Source organism: Caretta caretta, chromosome 7 (genome assembly GCF_965140235.1).
Source record: "Caretta caretta isolate rCarCar2 chromosome 7, rCarCar1.hap1, whole genome shotgun sequence".
NCBI lineage: Eukaryota > Metazoa > Chordata > Testudines > Cheloniidae > Caretta > Caretta caretta.
Genome location: NC_134212.1, coordinates 24,374,147 through 24,393,446, shown reverse-complemented (window position 1 = coordinate 24,393,446; position 19,300 = coordinate 24,374,147). Strand labels below are relative to the sequence as shown.

The following is a 19,300-nucleotide window of genomic DNA, read 5'->3' as shown; positions in this document are numbered from 1 at the left end:
CCTTATACTTCACCATGGCATTTAAGATCAAATGGGGTGCATTTGTTGTCAGGTCCTTAGTTTAAACACTGAGTCAAATCCCTCTATTGAAGTCAATGAAGTTACCATAGGGCTGAATTTGTCCTCCATTGTTTGTTGCCAAGTTTTTTTCTGGAGAGGCCCTGCTTTTGGAACTTGCTCCCCTTGCAGGTCCATTATTAGTAACCTTTAGGGCATGGCGCAACACACACTTATTTAGGTTAGGTGTTAAGTAACAGTTTGGCGGTGTCCTTGGATGTTATGTTTTAATCTCCATATTTAAAGCTGCCAAGGCAAGAGGCCCTGTAATTAATTTAGTGATAATACACTCTGCAAGTTAAATTTGACCAGATTCACAAGATCTCACAATTCCCCCAAATTATATATATCATGAACTTGAAAGAGCTGCTGATGCCTCCTGGAAAACAGAGAGGAACACTTACCTCAGAAACAATTCTCTCTTAGTTTCTCTTTCCTTTCATGCCTTACTCCTAAAGACATTTTCATAAAAAACACCAAGATCTTTCCAACACAGGCATCTCTCTTGCTCCTTATTCCCAAATGTGAATGTTGTGAACCTTTATTTGTGATGGCATCATCATCTCTTAGGCAACTGATTGTGAGGCTACAAACAGGATTATGACATGAGATGGGGAAAGAAACATCAGAGGCTGCTGAGCTCCTAAAAGACAAAGGTCCCAGAGGACATACAGAAAAGCTGGTGTTCAGGGAGAATTGTTTCTGAATAAAATGTTTTCTATGAGGCATTGTTTCTTCTGTATCTTTGGTTTATGGGGCCTGGTGATTGAAGTGTTAGGAAAAACAACAGTAAGATTGTATATTCTGCATCCCTCGCTGTTTCTGCTTGGCGTGGCATTGGACACCAGAAAAAGAGACATTAAGCTATCATTGGGGGAAAGGGACTACTGAGACATTCAGGCTTGAGTATTAACCATAAACTGGGATATCCTGAATTGAACTTGTTCCCTGTACTTTGGAGATGGGCTCCAAGTGTGCAGCACTAGTCTCTGATGGCTGCTTCGTCAGGCAGCATTTGTCATGAGCAGATGTAACTGTGTCATAATGTAGCATCTAGTGATGTTCACTCTGGGGTGAGAGGTTTGAATGTGATTGGTGGTTGGCTTTCTGCTAGGTCCGTTGGCTTTCACTTACCCAGTATCTTTAACAGTATAGTGCCTACAGCTTCCACCATGGATGGACCCAAACCTACTGTTATGGAGGTGTTCTCTGGCAGAGTGGGACACAAAGCCTCTGCACAGCTCTCACACACTAATACTCTCTGCTCCAGGGTGCTGAATGACACAGCAAAGTGTGTATATGTTGGGGGGGGAGAAACCGAGGGAGCCCCAAGGCTTTGAGAAAAGAAGAGGCCCCAGTGTGACTGAAGAGGAGATAAAGATGCTAGGCTGCTTTAGCAAGTCTGGCCATGCTGCTCTACTCCTTTCTTCCCTCTCCTCTTCAGAGGGTGTTTTACAGAATGTGACTGCAATTTTATCTTCCGTTCTCAGGCCATTAACTCAAGAGCAGCCTCTGAGACCTCACAGCCTCTCTTCACTTGCAAAGTTAGCCTGGGATGGTCCATCATAATGCAGCACTGAGTACTTCATGGACTGAAACAAGGCCAGGCTGGTAAATGAATGGAGAAGAACCCTCCCTGACCCCCCTCAAATGAGATCTAATCATCTCAACCTGTCTGAAAGGAGAAAGAGCAGTGTAGGTGTGGGACAGGGATAGGAGGTGGTACAGCTTGGAAGAAGAATGGGAAGTGAGGAGCTGACAACTGTTTCCTCTCAGGCCATATAGATGGGTATCTCCTCTGGGAATAGGTGGGTAGAGTGGGTGGCTGAGCAGCTTTCCAGCTGTATAGATGGCTCTCCCTTGGGTAAGTGAGAGAGACAAGGTGGGTGAGGTAGTATCTTTTATTGGACCAACTTCTGTTGGTGAGAGAGACAAGTGTTCAAGCTACACGGAGCTCCTCTTGGAAAGCTTGTCTCTTTCACCGACAGAAGTTGGTCCAATGAAAAATATTACCTCACCCCGTTTCGTCTCTCTAATATCCTGGGACCAACCCATCTACAACAAAACTGCAAACACCTGGGACATTCAGGCATGCAGGCCTATCCAGGGCCCCTGTTCTCTCAGGATAGTTGGGTTTATCCTGAGGGGGTGGAGCACTTTGATCTGCTCCCTCAGTCTCTATAGCTCTATACCTCTCCAGCTTTGTACGTGGTTATTGTAAACCTCAATTCAATGCAAAAGTAGCAATCCCTCCTCCCTGCTGCTGAACCTGGGTGTGCCCTGAGGCTGGAATCTCTCTTTCCTGCCTCTCCTCCCTACCTTCCCTGTGGGCAAGTTTCCAGGACACACCTCTTTGTAGGACAAGAATAGTCACCAATATCTGGCTCTCCATCCATTCACCAGGGCCGGAGTTAATCAGAATGGCTGAGGAGTCTGTGATTAAATGGTTCCCAGGGGTGTTAGTGCCTCCAGTCAGCTTTGGGGTTTCTTTGTTGTTTTGGAGGGTCACTCCCGGAGCCATCTGCGTCCCCTTAATGTGGCAGGGACAGGGAGGCCAGGCAAAGGCCTGAGCTCCACTGCAGGCAGCACTGTCTAGTGGGATGCATTGTGCCGTGCAGGCAGTGAATACTGAGCAGCCCACATGGGGTCACTTGGACTAGCCCCCCCCCTTGTGTAAAGCAGGGGCCGGGTGGTATGTCACAGTGAACAGATCTTCGGGCTGGGGCAAGCCGGGAATGCATTGTCAAGGCCTGGTGGAGTCTCTGTCACCGCTTTGTGCTTCAGAAGCACCATCTATGGTCTGGATTCTGGTATCCCTTGTTGTCAGACGTGAAATGAGTTTGCCAGTCTCAGTGTCATCCCTGGTCTGCTGCACTAATATGGCACAAGGCCATTCTGTGAGGACAGGGGGAAATAGGGGATCCTCCAGAAATCTGGTCTCAGGCACATTCCATTTGTGGGGAAGTGGCCCTTGGAATGACCATCCCAGCACTTGGGTGAGAAGGGCTGATTCTACACAGTCCAAACTGTCACATTACTGGGATCCCCTTTCATTGAGTCTGAGTTCCCCTCAGGAGACATCAGGGCTGCTTTTTCATCTCCCAGGTCTCCAGAGACGAGGGAAGTCCTGAGATGAGTCCAACGCTGTCTGCCCCACTAGCTCAGTTATCATTTCTGTAGCACGGGACACATGCAGGGCACTTCACACCGGGTCAGATATGCTAAGCAGAAACATAGGAGCAGCTGCTGGGCAGCCGCTGCACCACGTGGGGAATTCCCTGTTTCATCACAGCTTCTGGGACCCACTGGGTCGATCAATCTGAGGTGTTGACAGTCCTGCTGTCTAATGCTGGATAGACGCGTCATCCCTTTCTCCCCAGGCACACATCAGCCACTGGGAGAGCCACTGGGAGAGAGCTCACTGCTCCCTGAGCACATGAGCATTATTTAAGAGGCAGTGAAGGCTTGAGGGGGGTGCAGAGATCTGTGGGCATCAGGTGTAGAGTGATGGAAGGGGGCCCAAGCAGCATACTTGGGGGGTGGGCAGAAGCCCCTTGTTTCTCCCTCCTTAGGCTCTTTCTGCCTGGGAGTGCTGATGCAGCTACAGTGATTTTTGTTGCCTCTCCCTTCCCATGTCTCTCTGCCTCCTACTCACCATAGCCTGAAGGCAGCAGTTCAGGGCTCAAATACAGGGCAGTGGGGATGAGGGGCATATCCCAAGTCTAGCCAGCAGCATCTGAATGGGGATGGAGAGCTTGTTTCCTTCATCCAAAGGCTTCTCTAGACAGGTGCTAATTGTGCTTCCCAGCCTCAGGGCAGACGAGGCCAAAGCCAAGACACCCAGCCCCCTGCCTCCAGTCCAGCATGTCACCTTCTCACTGCTCAGAGGTTCTGCTGCCAGTCATTCTCTTGTCTGACCCAGAACTCAGACCCTCGTCAGCTAAGCTCTAACAGCCATAAATCAGGTACACACCCCCTGCCTATTGATTGGCACTGAACACCACGTGCGCATAGTGAAGGGTGCTCCTCTGTCTATGGGTGGGAGCCAACTGGGACGGAACCAACCAAACACACACATTGTATTTGCAATTACTGGAAAAGAAAATGGACAAGGAAAGAGGAGGCAAGGGGCCTGCAGTACACAGTCTCAAATCCCCTCCCTTCCTCCAGACAGTGGGCTGCAATGCAAGGTCCTAACAACCTCCCTCTCACGTGGACAGAGAGGCTGCCATGCTGGGAGCCCAGCCCCTCCTGATTCTGACAAGAGTACTATAGGGGATTTCAAAATCAGTGCTAGAGTAACAACCTCCCTGAAAAGCTGATTGACGAAGCTGAGCAGAAAGGGCCAAAGGGCTGCTGTTTATTTGGAGACCTTCATATCTAGGGCTTGTAAAAAATCCCATTTAACATTTCCTCTCTGCCTGGCACCATGCATCCCCACGTGCCTGTGACAGAGTGCTAGGAGCCTAGAACCGAGGGTATGGCTACACTGCAAAATAACCCTGTGGCAGCAAGTCTTGGAGCCCAGGTCAACTGACTTGGGCTTGTGCTACAGGGCTAAAAGCAGCAGTGTAGACATTCCCACTCAGGCTGGAACCCAGACTCTGAGACCCTCCCCCTCGCCAGGTTCCAGAGCCCAGGCTCCAGCATGAGCATGAATGCCTACGCTGCTAGACCATGAGCCCTAGGAGCCTGAGTTAGTTGCCCTGGGTTCTGAGACTCACGGCTGCACGGTGTTTTTTTCCAGCATAGATGTCCCCTAAGCCAACGTACTAGCTACTTCCCTCAGGGAATGGATTTAATTGGGGAGGCTGGGTGCTCAATGACTTAATTAGGCAGCAGGCTGATGAGCTAATGAGAGCAATCAGCCTGTCAGCTGGGAACAGTTAAAGCACAGGAAGGATGGGTAAGGGAATGCAGCAGGGTATGATCTTGCCCTCCCTCTCCCCAGGGTGGACTGAGAGGACGTGTACTTCTAATTGTATGTTGTTGCACAGGGCTCTACTGATGGAGGGGACCTAATGAAAAGCACTGGGGTCTATAAACTCAAAAGCATGCAGCCTGTTTGTGGTGGTCCAGAGGGCAGAGAAGGCAGCCTGCTAGAGTGCTTCACCACCTCACTACCCTAAGTACCCCTGAAATGGCACGACCACCACCTTTGGGGTGGGGAGGAAGCAGTCAACATCCAGCACCTGCAGGGAAGAGGAATGGGGCAAATTTCAGTTCTTCTGAAAGTTCCCAGGGATCTGTCTTGTCCGTACAGGACGAACGGGAGCTCAGCTTTTAGGGTCTGGTATGAAAAGACTCACTCACTGTAGAGTGGGTGGTGCTCAGTTTACCCCAAAGGAGAGGAAGAGCTGGCATTTGGGTGTTTCACAGCCCTTGACCATTCCTCTAACTTCTGAGGTCTAGATTTCCAAGCTAGACTGATGGTCCTGTGGACTGAAGGCCTCTCTCCTACAGAGCAAAACAGCGGTGGGGGAGGCTTCCCACCCACCACCTTCTGCCAACAGAGAGACGCCCTGTAACGATCAAAGCAGAGTTTATGCTCCAAGGCCTAGCCAGTCTTTGATTTCTCTGACAGATGTGGCCTTTGTGACTCAGAAACCTGTCCACCAGTCCCCAAATCCATTTCACCCAGGGGCCACCAAACAGCCATCCAATTCTGACAACTTCTTGTCACCGCATTCTTGTCTGGGATTCCAAGTCCACCCAACAAGCAGGAGGAGAGCACACATTCAGGACACCCAAATGGAGGGGCTCTTGGTTAGATCACGTTGCCTCTCTCCCTGAGACCTAAGCAGGTAAAAAGCATCCTATTTGTAGTGGTTGGAGCCCGAGTTGTTTTCTGGCCTACGCCAGCCTGTGTTAACCTCTATTCATACTGGGCAGGTGGCGATGGTTCCCTCCATTATCCCCACCGCCACCTCCTCTGCGTCAGATGGAGTCAGCAGTGGGGGCTTCACAAGGAGAATTCAGGGGAGATTTTCTGCCTCAATTCCACATGAAATGTAACGAGTTGGATTTAAAATGAAAAGCAAGCCCCCAAGCCATGCACCAGGAGATTAGCTCCTAGGTGATTGCTATGGTGCTTCTCCCCCCACCACCCCATTACCCCCTGTCTTTCTCAGCCCTGTTTGAATCTTATCTCCAGTGCTGACGTCTGTGGGGGAGGCTTCCACCGGAATTTTCAGGGTTGCAGAAAAGCAGTCACCTTTGAGAGCGAGAGAGAAAAGGGAGAAATTTCAATCTTTAAATCCTTCCAAGCGCTGAACTTCAAACGGGGCTGAGGAAATTAAAGAGCTGGCGTCTTGGCGCAGCAGCCCTGGAGAGAGCGAAACAATACAGACAAGTTGCACAGGCAGCTCAGAGGCAGAGTGGGCCTGGTGGGGGCTGGAGAAGTGTTGCAGTGAAATGGGGAGCTTGGTACTTAGATACGTTGGCCCTTCATCTCCTGAGACCAAGCTTCCAGTTAGAGCTCAGGAGGGTTTGCAGCTCCCAGTGCTGCCGACAAACCTACAACCTCAACCTCCGATGTGGCCATTTGTGACAGATTGTGCTGGGCTCCGTGATTTGGAGCCTTTAACAGGGATTGGACTGAGTCCCCCAAACTCATTTCACTTGTGAGATCTGACTGCAGCTGTCTAGTGGAGTGTCAGCCCTCTTGCGCATCCCAGCAACAATGCCCATTGGTTGTATGTAATGCATGGAAGCCCAGGTTATGTCAGTGCTGCAGGAGATAGCAAATGCAATTATCTCCCATTCGCCAGGTCTGGCAGCACAGACACAGAGCGAGGTGCTGACAATATCTTCCTGCTGTGCTGTCCCTAGGATACAATGGCTCTGTCTGCACCAAGAACTGCCCGTGACCCTGGCTCTCCCTTTCACAAGGCCACGACATGAACAATGTGGGGGAGACCAGAAGGCCTTTTGGGTCCCCCCCAAACCTTCCACTGAGAACACAATGATGCTTCGCTGAGCAGGAGCATTTGGAGGGTGGAAAAGAGATTATTAATGTGAGTTAAAAAGCTCTGTGCACTTACACTAGTAATTAAGGCAGCTCCCCCCCTTGGAAATGGTAGAAGCCATTCTGACTGTTGCATGCGGGCCGCATCTCGCCTTTGGTGTGGTGTCCTGCAAAGGGAGCAGTTACACTGGCTGAGGATCCAGAGGTGCTTTGTTATAGCCGAGAGGAGCAGGCAGCATGGGTTATAGATAGGCAGAGTAGCTGCGAACTCATCTTTCAGTTTTCAGCTGCAGGAAAAAATATGAAAGGTGTATAAATTAAAGCACAAAGAGGGCGGAGATGTATGGGCCAGAGCGTAATGACTTGGCTTCTTATTCTCCGGAAGCTCTTTTGCTGGAGAGAACCATTCCATCACAATCACTTTGTCCTGGGACTGCTGCTATCACAGGCCCTACTATTGTGCATGGGATACAGAAGAGGGAAAGGCTAGGAAGGAGCCCTCAGGGAAAAGGTAGAGCTCCCCTCTCCTCCAGGCCCTGCCACAGCTCTAGGGGTAGTGACACAGCAGGAAGCTGTGTGCAGAGAAACTGAGTCCTGTGTCTCTAGCAGGTTGGGTGTGCAGGAGAAAGTCCCTGCATCTCAGCTGTGTGATTGTGTGTGGTGAGGGGAGCTGAGGTTGTTGGGCTGGGCCACAATCCTTTTGGGGCACAATCTAATGATGCTGCAAACAGCAGCATCCCCTGGGAATCGGGAGTATCTGGGAAAAAGCAGGGCGGGTGGCTGCACCAGTCTGGGGAACAGGCTGCTGTGAGTTCAGCTTGAATGCATCAGTGCACTGTAGAAGACAGGGCCGTGAGGCCTGGCAGAATTGGGTTGATGGGCAGGTCTAGGAGGCTGCTGTTTGTGTGAGCTCAGGCAGATCATCGTGCCAGCAACACTGAAACCTCCAAGGAGAGTCACTGATGCATAGTCTATGTCTTCTTAGCACAGCTGGGGGATTGATAAGGATGTCATTGCTTGGTGGGGGAGGGGGGGCATTCCAGCAAGACCACCCAGAGCCCTCCCAGAGCCCTGAGTCCGTTTGCATCAGTTCTGGGATGGTTCTGTGTCCCCCTCTATCTGGGCTCTAGCATTTGCTAGGCACCAATATACTAACACCCTCCGCAAATGGTAACTCTTGGAAGAGGGACCTTCAGAGGAGCGTCCTGAGGGACCTGCAGCTTCTCGAGTTTAGGATATTGGCCTGCAGGTGCCCATTGCTGATTTAGCTCCTCTGAAGGGTCCAAAGGCACTATCAGAACGTGCCCCCCCAGTTGCTGTAGGGGCTCTCCAGGGCATGGAAGGAAGGTTAAGAAAAGGGACTGACAGTGCGTGGGGCTCCCCAGTGCTGCAGGAGTTCCCTGGTGGTCCACAGCAGGGTGAGTGGAAGGAGGGGAAGCAGTTGCAGAAGGTGGGGTTCCCTCCCAGACCATGTAAGTTGTCCTAGTCACAGTGGCACAGCCCCATAAATCCACTCGCATGTCTTCTCTTTTCCTGCTGAGATAAATGTTCCCTTTGAACCCTAAGCTATGTCATAAATCAGAGCTCTCCTCCCTTGTGTGTGCTGAGTCCCGAGCCTCAAGATATTCCTTGAACTTGGCACAAAAATGTTAACAATAGTGTGGATTAAAGATGCCCTGTGTTCCTGTGAAAGGGAATGTGCGAGGCCATTCCTGGGGGATCCATTTTCCTGTCAGACGCCAGGCCCAATCTTTCTGCAGCAGACAGGGGAAGAGTAATGCCCCTTTCAGGAAACCAATCAAGGCTCTTTCAAGTGGTGCTTTGCAGAGATGATCACACTGGCTCAGGAAGCGGAAAGGGAGGAGATCAGAGGGAAGGACACTGGTTCTGAAGCCTTCAGGCCTTTTGTGTGGCTACAGGGGACCAGCTCCATCCGTTTCCCAGCCCTCTTCCTGTGTTAGCACTTTTAAGGGATATTGGGGTTGGAGGCAGGGTGGCTGAGCTTGGTTTCAGGTGCAAGTCACCTCCCCTGGTCCAGCGAGGTGCTGCTTTGGCATGAGTTGCTGCAGCCGTTCTAAACACTGACGCTGGTGTGAATATTGGCTCACCTGGGCTAGTCTTGTTGCTGAAGAAGGTTTGTTTTTAAATCCGGAGTTTCCCAGAATCTGTGTTGCATATGGTGCTGAATCTGATACCCGCATGCAGCTTGTCGCTGCCCAGAGGAGAAGGTCAAACCACAGCCGCCCAGGGAGGAGGCAAGTGAGGAATAGCACCTTGTACGTGTGTAGCATAAATGCCAAATGGCACCAGGGCCGTTGTCTAGTAAGTCTGAAGACGGATTGTTCCATTTGATGGTGAATTGCAAGTTTTCCTATGATTATTATAAAACATTCCTATAGCATTGTAAATTTCCCCACTGCCTCGCTGAGCATCAGCAGAGCACATGCCCTGCCCTGAAGAGCTCCCTGGCTCAAGAGGAGAAAAATGCACAAGGGGCAGGAAGATGTGGGGGTTACTCATGAAGAGAAGAAGGGTCAGATTCATCCACAGTGTAACTCAGCTGACGTCACTAATGAGCGGGGCCTGAAGGGAGCAGGGGTTGTGGGAAGAAGCATCTTCCAGGAAAAAATTTGAAGGAGGAAAGGGATGGGCCCCTCGTTGGGTGTGGGGTGTGAGTGGGCTGGACTTGTGATCAAATGGGGCATTGGAATATTTCCTGACAAAGCCACTAATCGACATCATTAAACCACCCCCAACGAGCGGCGGTAGCTATGTCGGAGGGGAGAGCATTTCTGTTGGTGGCACTTATGTCACTCAGAGGGGTGTTTTTTCACACCCCCGAGCAATAGCAATTGTACTGACAAAAGTGCTAGTGTAGACATAACAGAAACCTACTTTTCCCTAGTTAGATCAGGGAAGGTTAAAAACAGCCATACTAGGGACCAGCAGGCTTAATACAGGGTAGGGTAGTTAGCAGGATGGAAAACTATAGCCCAGGGCGCTCCTGATGAATAAAGAACCCATGGCATTTTTGCAAGATTCAGGGTGTTAGTCTCATTGTCCTGACAAAACCCCAACTGGGTAATTATATTCTTCCATTCTATGGCTAAACCCTAACTTGGTCCTATCTACCTACCTTCCCACTCATCACCATAGTACCTAAGTTCTAAGCCCTTCCTGTGCTAAACTTTTGTGTCGTGTTGCTGGGAAGTGCTGCTGCATTCCACCCAAAGCTAGGTGTGTTTTAGTGGTAGGGAAAGTGGAGTGATGCCGAGTCTAAAGTCGAGGGAAGCTCTGTGTCGGCTGCCAGGAGCAGCCTGGGCACCAGGGGGAAGAGGCAGCCAGCTCAGAATGTACAGTGTGTGGAAAGTGATCCCCACATGAATTGAATTCTGTGAAATAGTTGAAGCTTTGAAATGCCCTGTAGAAACCAGTTAATAACAATGGAGTAGTAACAGTAAGTGCCTGCCTTGTGGCCTTATGTTCTCCTGTCTGCATTGCCATGCAGGCAGGCCCTGGGGGGTGGAGGGGGACAGTCTCTCACTGCCAGGGAGACTCCACACCATCCCTGCTGGCCTTTGAAGGAAGTCCCACGCAGCCCATTGCCTTGACTGCACGTAGCTCACTGAGATCTGCGGCTTAGAGGAAGGGTCCCTCTCTACTGTCATTCCAGAGGAGGCAGGCTTGCCCCTGAGCATTTGGTGAGCTGATGGCTCTGAATCTGAAGTCATGCGGATGCTGAGTGTTAGCTGCTAGTAGCCTGGACCCCAGGGGGAAGGGGCAGCCAGCTCAGCATGCTCCATGGATGTGCACAGAACTGTGCATGGAACAGGATCCCAGGGGCTGGAGTTTGTTTGCAAGAAAGATAAAGATAAAAGAGAATAAAACAATTCAAGTTGGGGAAGGAAGGAAGAGCAGAGTGAGATGGGGAGCAGATGAGGAGGAGGAGGAAGGAAGCAGTGAGACAGGCATAGAGCCTTTGAGACCCAGAAGAGAGGAAGGGGATGGGGAGGGAAGGGGAGAGGGAAAAGCAGACAGAATTAATTGTCAGAATACTAGTAGCCAAAACACATTGAAACCCTGTTATCTGCTCTTAGCTCCTGCCACCCCAGTGCTTGCTTACTCCTCAGACCCTCCCCCAGCTGTGCCCATGGCTAGCCAGCACTATTGCTTGCTCACTTTTCTGAGCACCCAATTTGCTCCCAAGTGTGCAAACATCCAAATCAAACAGAAGCTTAGTGGCAGACTCTGCCCAGGTCCAGTGTGTGCTGAGCACAGCAGGCATGCGTTCAGGTTGCCTCTGGTGCATACTTTGTTTATATTGTGACGAAGCGGGACTGTTCTTAATGTTTCCTCTGAATAGTGTGGGGGTGCCTCAGTTTCCCCCAGGCAGTTCTTAAGTATCTAGGTGGTGGGGTAAGGGTGTATGATCACTGCAGAGCCCTAGAGGGCAGGTGTGTGCAGGGGTCTGGACACAGAGAATGGCCGACACCCTGTTTCCTGGCAACTGATGGCCTGGGCCCTTCCCCCCTGCAAGGTGAGAGCTAAAGGGTTGGAGAACAAAGGAATCAGGTGACCTCCTGGCCCGGGAAAGGAACAAAGCCCAGGGGAGAAGGGGATGGAGGGAGTTTTCCATTTGGGGCTGGCTGGGACATGGAGTGAAGTGCAGATGTGGTTGTCTGGCTCACTGCCCCCCAAAATGGACCCAGCTGAGGGGTCCTGTTCTCTGCACCTGCAAGCTCTGTTTTAGACCATGTTCCTGTCGTCTAATAAACCTCTGTTTTACTGGCTGGCTGAGAGTCACGTCTGACTGCGAAGTTGGGGTGCAGGACCCTCTGGCTTCCCCAGGAGCCCGCCTGGGTGCACTCGCTGTGGGAAGCACACGGAGGGGCAGAGGATGCTGAATGCTCTGAGGTCAGACCCAGGAAGGTGGAAGCTGTGTGAGCTGTGTGTCCTGAAGACAGGCTGCTCACAGAAAGGAGACTGCCCCAGAGTCCTGACTGGCTTCATGGGGAGCAGTTCCACAGCATCGCCCAGGGACTCTGTGACATATATATATGGGCCTCATGTATTCTTTGATTCCATGTATTAAGTGGTGGCACAGAATCATGCTCCAGAATCTCAGCTATCATTTAAAAAAGAGAAAAATCTAGCCCTCATGGTAGCAAGGGAAGCCTTCCAAATGTGACCTGAACGTAATCAGTGCAGGAATGTCTGCCTGAGTCTGCAGAGTGCCTGAAACAATAACTCTGTAGTGGAAGTGCCCTCTGACTCTCAGTGGAGAATTAATTCTCAAACTTAATGATGACAGTTTAAATGGCACCATTGCTGACTATTTTACTGTCAATCATTTCAAAAGTAACATCTTGAGGCCGCAACCCACGCTGCCCTACTCAACTGCCAGAGACTCAGCTTCCCTCTGACAGCTTCTGTGGTGGTTGTGGTGTGTTGTTAGTACACCGGTCGGTGGCACACTGGGAATTGTACATGCAGAGATAGTGTAACAAACAGGATAATCAATATCCAGTTAAATACCAGTGTGGGAAGGGCTGTGCTAAGTGGGTTGTTCACACTGAACACAGTGACACCCTCCACTGTTCAATGTATCAAAAGTTGTTGCAGAGACTTCTCTCTGTGTGCTGGAGTAGCCACAGAAATTAGGCCTGGCCATGGGGTTTAGGCCAAGCTTGGAGTGGGATCTGTGGAGCCCTGGGTACTCGTGGATAGGGCCCTACCAAATTCTTGGTCCATTTCGGTCAATGTCACGGTCATAGGATTTTAAAAATCACAAATTTCATGATTTCAGCTATTTAAATCTGAAATCTCACGGTGTTATAATTGTAGGGGTCCTGACCCAAAAAGGAGTTGGGGGTGGGAGGGGGGTTGCAGTCCTACTTTCCTTACTTCTGCGCTGCTGCTGCTGGCGGCTCTGCCTTGAGAGCTGGGCAGCTGGAGAACGTCAGCTGCTGGCTCGGAGCCCAGCTCTGAAGACAGAGCCACCAGCAGCAGCAGTGCAGAAGTAAGGGTGACATGGTATGGTATTAAGTGTCAGAGGGGTAGCGGTGTTAGTCTGGATCTGTAAAAGCGGCAAAGAGTCCTGTGGCACCTTATAGACTAACAGATGTATTGGAGCATAAGCTTTCATGGGTGAATGCCCACTTTGTCGGATGCATGTCATCCGATGAAGTGGGCATTCACTCACGAAAGCTCATGAACCAATACGTCTGTTAGTCTATAAGGTGCCACAGGACTCTTTGCCGCTTTTGTGGTATGGTATTGCCACCCTTACTTCTGCACTGCTGCCTTCAGAGCTGTGCACCCGGCCAACAGTTGCCGCCCTCTGGCTGCCCAGCTCTGAGGGCAGTGCAGAAGTAAGGGTAGCAATACTGCAACCCCCCTAAAATAACTTTGTGATCCCCCTGCGACTCCCTTTTAGGTCAGGACCCCCAATTTGAGAAACGCTGGTCTCCCCCTATGAAATCTGTATAGTATAGGGTAAAAGCACACAAAAGACCAGATTTCATGGGGGAGACCAGATTTCACAGTCCATGACGTATTTTTCATGACTGTGAATTTGGTAGGGCCCTACTCGGAGCTCTATCCCACTCATGCCCTCATGTCCCAGTCAAACTGTTGCCGTGCTCTAATGTTTCCCTCGTCTCTTCTGCAGATGGGATCCACAGCGTGACAGCCCAGTGCGTCCTGCGTGTCATCATCATCACAGAGGACATGCTGGCCAACAGCATCACAGTGCGGCTGGAGAACATGTGGCAGGAACGCTTCCTCTCGCCGCTGCTCACCAGCTTCCTGGAGGGCGTGGCCACTGTGTTGGCCACACCCAAGGAGGATGTCTTCCTCTTCAACATCCAGAACGACACGGATGTGGGTGGCTCGGTGCTGAACGTCAGCTTCTCAGCGCTGGCTCCCCGGGGTGGCCACTTCTTCAGCTCGGAGGAGCTTCAGGAGCAGTTGTACATGAAGCGCATGACTCTGACCTCCGTCTCCACGCTGGAGGTGCTGCCCTTCGATGACAATGTCTGCCTGCGGGAGCCATGCCAGAACTACATGAAGTGCATCTCCGTGCTCAAGTTTGACAGCTCGGCCCCCTTCATCGCCTCCCCATCCACCCTCTTCCGGCCCATCCACCCCATCACAGGCTTGCGCTGCCGCTGCCCCCAGGGCTTCACTGGGGACTACTGTGAAACCGAGATCAACCTGTGCTACTCCAACCCCTGCCATAACGGGGGCATCTGCACCCGCAGGGAGGGTGGCTACACCTGCATCTGCCACCAGCACTTCACAGGTAAGTGCTTGATCCCTGCTGAGGGGGAGGGGCACGCTGTGTTGTGGGCAGGGCTCTGCCAGGCCTGGCCATCAGTGGGGAAGAGGGTCTCTGCTATCCCAGGATAAAGAGTCCTGCTTTCTGACCAGTCTTTGCCACACACCTTTCCAGCAGCAGTAATCCTGGTTCTTCGCTCTGTAAAGCAGTCTCCTGGGTCCTTCCCATCCCCCTCGCTCCTGAGGAATCAGCTGCTAGTGCTGCAGACTTAGTGGATTCTGCTGCTTTGAGTCTGTAAATGTCCCCTGGCTTGTGTTTTGCTGGTTTAACCAGGACGGGAGGCACTAGGTACAAAATGCTGTGGCCCTATGCCTGGCACCAGCCCTGACAAGGGAATCAATGCCAAGGGAGCTCCCAGCTCTATGGAGCTGTTTGTAACAAGGCTGAAACCCTTTGACTAAAGCAAAATGCCTTGTCCTAGCCTGGTTTGTCAGGAAGTGGGGATTTCAGGGTTACCTCATGGAGAGGGGACTCTCTCCTCTTCTCTCAATCGCTTTCCCAGGGGCTGGGAAATGTCCATGGGATGGGGAGGAAAGAGGCAGCTGTTTCTGCTCATCCTCCCAGTTGCTCATGGCTGCAATGCCACAGATGTTCCAGGCTGACAGACATGACACTCAGGTGCCTCCCACACATGGAATCCACCCTCAGCTCTGCAGTGGCTGGAGCTTTCCATCCTCAGCAGCCTCTTGTCCCTGACAAGTCAGAAAGTTTCATTTCACTTGGGGAAATCAAACTGCTAAGGAGCCTGCTCCTCTGAGCCATTGCTACAGGGTGCACGAGGCAGCAGTCGGGACACTTGTGAAGGGGGCTCCAGCCTGTGACGGTCACACAGTGCTGCTGGCAGAGATGCCCAGATCTATCGCTCAGCTTCCGGCGCATCCCCCCAGCCAGTCAGTTTATCAGCATCTGGCAGAGCCACTCAGTGCATTTGGGTCCCTTCCCCCAGCAGGTGGGAGGGCAGGGAGGGAGTCATTCTTAGGAGGGAAAGTAAGGCTGGCTGGTGCATGGCATATTCCACAGGGGGAAATGTGGAGACCGAGCATCACTCCAGAATTGCCAGCACCCCTGCTGCTTGGGAAGGAATGGAGAGGTTGAGTTGTGCTGTCCATCAGGGAAGGAGATTCTAATAAGGGTGTAGAGGCTGCTGGGCTGAAATCTGTACCCCAGTACTGAATCTGTACCCCAGTGCCAGCCCCCAGGAGCATGAGGAACAGCTCGCACTGCAGGAGTGTGACCGGGACTGGGGAGCACTGGCAGAGCTGTGGTGGGCTGGGCCAGGTCTGGAAGAGTCGAGGTGCTGCAGGTCAGGAGTGAGGGGCCTTGCAGAGCTGTGTGGGGATACTAGGACTGCAGTAGACAGGGGTGCTTTTGGTCAGGACTGAGGGACATGGGAAGAGGTGCAAGGACTGGACTAGCAGAGGTGTTGGCCTCCTAAACTAGCCCTGTGCTTGCTGCATGGAGAAGTGGAAAGGGAGCCTGTGGCTGCTGGTGGAGTGAGGATCTCATTGGCTGGCTCCCAGGCCTGTGGCTCCCCTCAGCTGGGAAGAATTGCTGTGGGGGATGGGGGGTAGCAGATGGCAGGGTTGTGAGCAACTCCTGCATTGTGGTTACTGGTGAGATAAGCAAAGTCAATAGTAATTAACCCCCAGCATTTAAAGTGTGAACAGACATTAGCAGAGGGGTTAATGAGCTCGTTTCTCTGTCACTTCCCGCCATCTCCCCATCCCCCACAAGCAGCCGGGCAGGTAACAGGACCTAGTGCCGGGTGGTTCCCTGCTCGGCTCCGGAAGCCCCAAGGAGACAAAATGGGAAGAGGCAGCTTCCCCCTCACCCTCCGTCCCAGGTTCTCTCTGTCCGTCTGCTTGTCTAAGTGCTTCCATGGCCCTCATCACCTCATTTCCCAACCCCTATCGCCTGCTCTGTCACCTGAGCCCAGCTCTGAGCATTATCCCCTGGGCTGGTCAAAGCCTTGTCAGGGCTGATCGCCATGGCAAGCATAGCTCAGCCGGCGAGTAGGGAGAGGGAGTGTCAGCCTGCTGGGAGGGCCTGGCCGGTAGCCTGGGCCAGCCAGCACCTGTGTGCACACAGAGTGCATTGCCCTGCCAGGGTGTGTGCAGCAGCCAGAAACTGTTGCAGATTGGGCCTTTGGATGTGAGCAGGGCCAGGCCAGTGCCCAGGACTCGCCCCCTCCTACTCCTAGCTCTGTTCCTTCTCCCTCAAGCACAGGGTTCTCATGGGCTGTCCATGGCCCATTGCTCTCTCCCTTTCCTTCGCAGGAGCGTGTCTCCAGCCTGGTTACACACCCATCTGGATAGGAGTCCCTCCAGGTCTTTGCAGGACCTGGGCCTTCCACTGGGCTCTGTGCTCCCCACATTGGTTTGCTCTTGTCCTGACCCTGTGAGCTTTAATGACCCCAATGACCTAGCTCCCTGCATGCTGATTCCCTCGGAGTAATGAGTTGGGGACTCTCCTGGATCGCTGTGCACTGGGAAGGATGCTGGGGTGGCCCTGGGTTTCTGTGCTCACTAGAATCAGGCTGCTTGCCCCACAGCATGTCGCCAATATGATGTAGCCCTATCCCATTTGAGGGCTGTTTGATTTGTGCCGATATGTGTCACCAGGGGAGGCCTGTGCGATGGGCCCAGGCTAATCCTAGGCTGAACGTCAGCACCCAGAAACACATTCTGGGGATGGCCCTGGTTGTGCTCCTTCAGCACAAAGAGGGTGGGCTAGTGTTGGGAGGGAAGTGAATAGCTGTTGCACCTGAGTTCCCTGGAGATGAGACAGGTATGGGGCGGTACTCCAGAGGCAGCCCTTGGTGGGTGTGGGGGACACTTGCTGTTGTGTGGGGGAAGGGCCAGTGTAGTAGATACCACAGAGGAGAGACAGACCAAGAGGGGAGAGTAGAGAGTCCAGGACTGCAAGCCCTGGGCTCTGAGGAGCTCTGGAGCCTGTGACCACTTGAGGAAGAGGAGAGGAGAGTGAGGACTTCCCAGCCCTCCAGTTGGGATGAATAAAACATGGCTGCTGCTTCCTTCCTTCCAACCCCCCTCCTCCCACAGTGCCGGCCCAGAGGAATACATTACTGATCCCATCAAAGGGAGGGAGGGTGCTTTCATTTCAGAGACAATGAAAAATGTCTCTGGTTCCCTTGGGTGCATGGCTGCCTGTTCCCAGATTTAAAGTGACAGGAACTCCCCCTTTGATAGCTGCATGGATCAGCCTTGATCTGTGGTAGAAGGGAAACACAGGGCGGGGGAAGAGAGAACAGGGGGCTGATGCTGCAAACCTACAGCAGGCAGGGCAGGTGTGTGTGGGAATCCCCCGTCCTCGCAGCGGGGTGGTGAAGAGGGCTCCGACCCGGTTTGCGGTTTGCAGCTGTGGGGGCTTAGACTGCAGATACCAGGATGTGGGGATTCCCAAGGGGCATGTGGTGTCTGGCTCCACCCCTCTGGAAAGGCTGTGAGGTTCGTCCTGAGCGGAGGCACAGTGCAGGGACAGACGTTTCCAGATACTGTGTGGTGTGGCGTCATTACAAATATAACCCGGCTGAAAGGGGCGGTGGCTGGCTTGGGGGCGGGGAACTAGACATAGCACCTTCCGCGTCCAGTGCTCCCCTTCCAAGGGGGGGCTCAGGTCATTGGGCCTGGCTGTTCCAGGGGCTGGAGGAAAGAGACAGGGCCTTTCACCTGCAGGCCACCAGCTCCATCAGGTTCCAGGCCAGCCGTAGCTGTAATTGTGGCCACGGCCAATGTGAATTGAGTGTGCGGTGCCAGTCTGGTTCCTGCAGGATCACACGGGTCAGTGCTAATCACTCCCTGTGGGGAAGCTCATACCAGAGAGGCCATGGAGAGTAAACTCCTCACCTCTTGGGGACAGAGTCCCTCCAGGGCAGGGCTGAGGCACACAGGCAGGGCAGAATGGGAGGGAAGCCTGCCCTACCACTGCCTGGCCTATGCCCACTCGGTGGGTAGATAAAGCTGGTGCTCTCCAAGCTGGCACCCTGCACCAGTAGGGTCACAGGCCCAGCTCCTCCCACGCGGTTAGGGTCCGAACTCCCACTGACGTCAGTGGAAGTGAAAAGCCTAAATATCTTTGGAGGTGTGGGCCAACGTATTCAGAGACCTTCGCTGGAGCTGTCCTAGGGCAGCACTCTGGGGATTACAGGGTGTTTTCCCAACGGACAAAGGGAGCCTGTCAACCTTCGCCATCCCAGGGTCCGGAGGGATAGCTCAGTGGTTTGAGCATTGGCCTGCTAAACCCAGGGTTGTGAGTTCAATCCTTGAGGGGGCCATTTAGGGATTTGGGGCAAAAATTGGGGATTGGTCCTGCTTTGAGCAGGGGGTTGGACTAGATGTCCTGAGGTCCCTTCCAATCCTGATATTCTATGACACTGAGAAAGAAGTTTCCTGTTGAAGAAAGGAGACCCAGCTTCCTCCATTAGCTATGTTATACTGTGAGATGCTGCAGGGCACGGCCATGAGGGTTTCTTCTTAGTGGAACTGATGAAATGAGTGCATGTGAAACCGAGGGACTGGAGCGCTGAGTACTGTCAGGAAAGGGTGGGCAAGAGCTCCTGAAGCATCCCACTACTGCTCGGCTGATGCACCTCATCCCCTACTAGTCCAGCCCTCGGCTCTCCCCATATGGCTCTGCTGATGCCTCACAGTACTGACCCACAGATCCAGCCCCCTCGTGCAGCAGGGGCCCCTTCCAGCCTCCCTTGGGCAGAGACTTCCAGTTCTGTCAGAATTGTGAGCTGGTTTTCGTATGCAGTTAGGCTGAGAGAGCAGGACTCTTTGCATTGGTGACCTGAGCAAGCTTGTGAACTCCGGTCTACAGAGCTACATGTGCTGTAAGAGCCCCAGTAATTACGAGTTTGAAGGTGTTCTCAGCCATGCCATAAAGCCCGTATGCTCTGGTAGCTAATGAGTATT

At 52.5% G+C, this 19,300-nt stretch overlaps 1 protein-coding gene across 5 annotated transcripts in view; it reads left to right on the top strand.

Annotated features, from left to right (window-relative positions):
* Positions 1-19,300, top strand: part of CELSR3 (cadherin EGF LAG seven-pass G-type receptor 3) — a 71,026-nt gene that overhangs the window by 7,502 nt on the left and 44,224 nt on the right. For all 5 annotated transcript variants that reach the window (XR_007357596.2, XM_048857505.2, XM_048857507.2 and 2 more), the window contains exon 2: positions 13,695-14,327. Coding sequence is in view for 4 of the 5 variants with exons in the window: in XM_048857505.2 (XP_048713462.2) it covers positions 13,695-14,327 (633 nt within the window). In the remaining variant the exon portion in view is untranslated. The remainder of the gene's footprint in view (positions 1-13,694; positions 14,328-19,300) is intronic.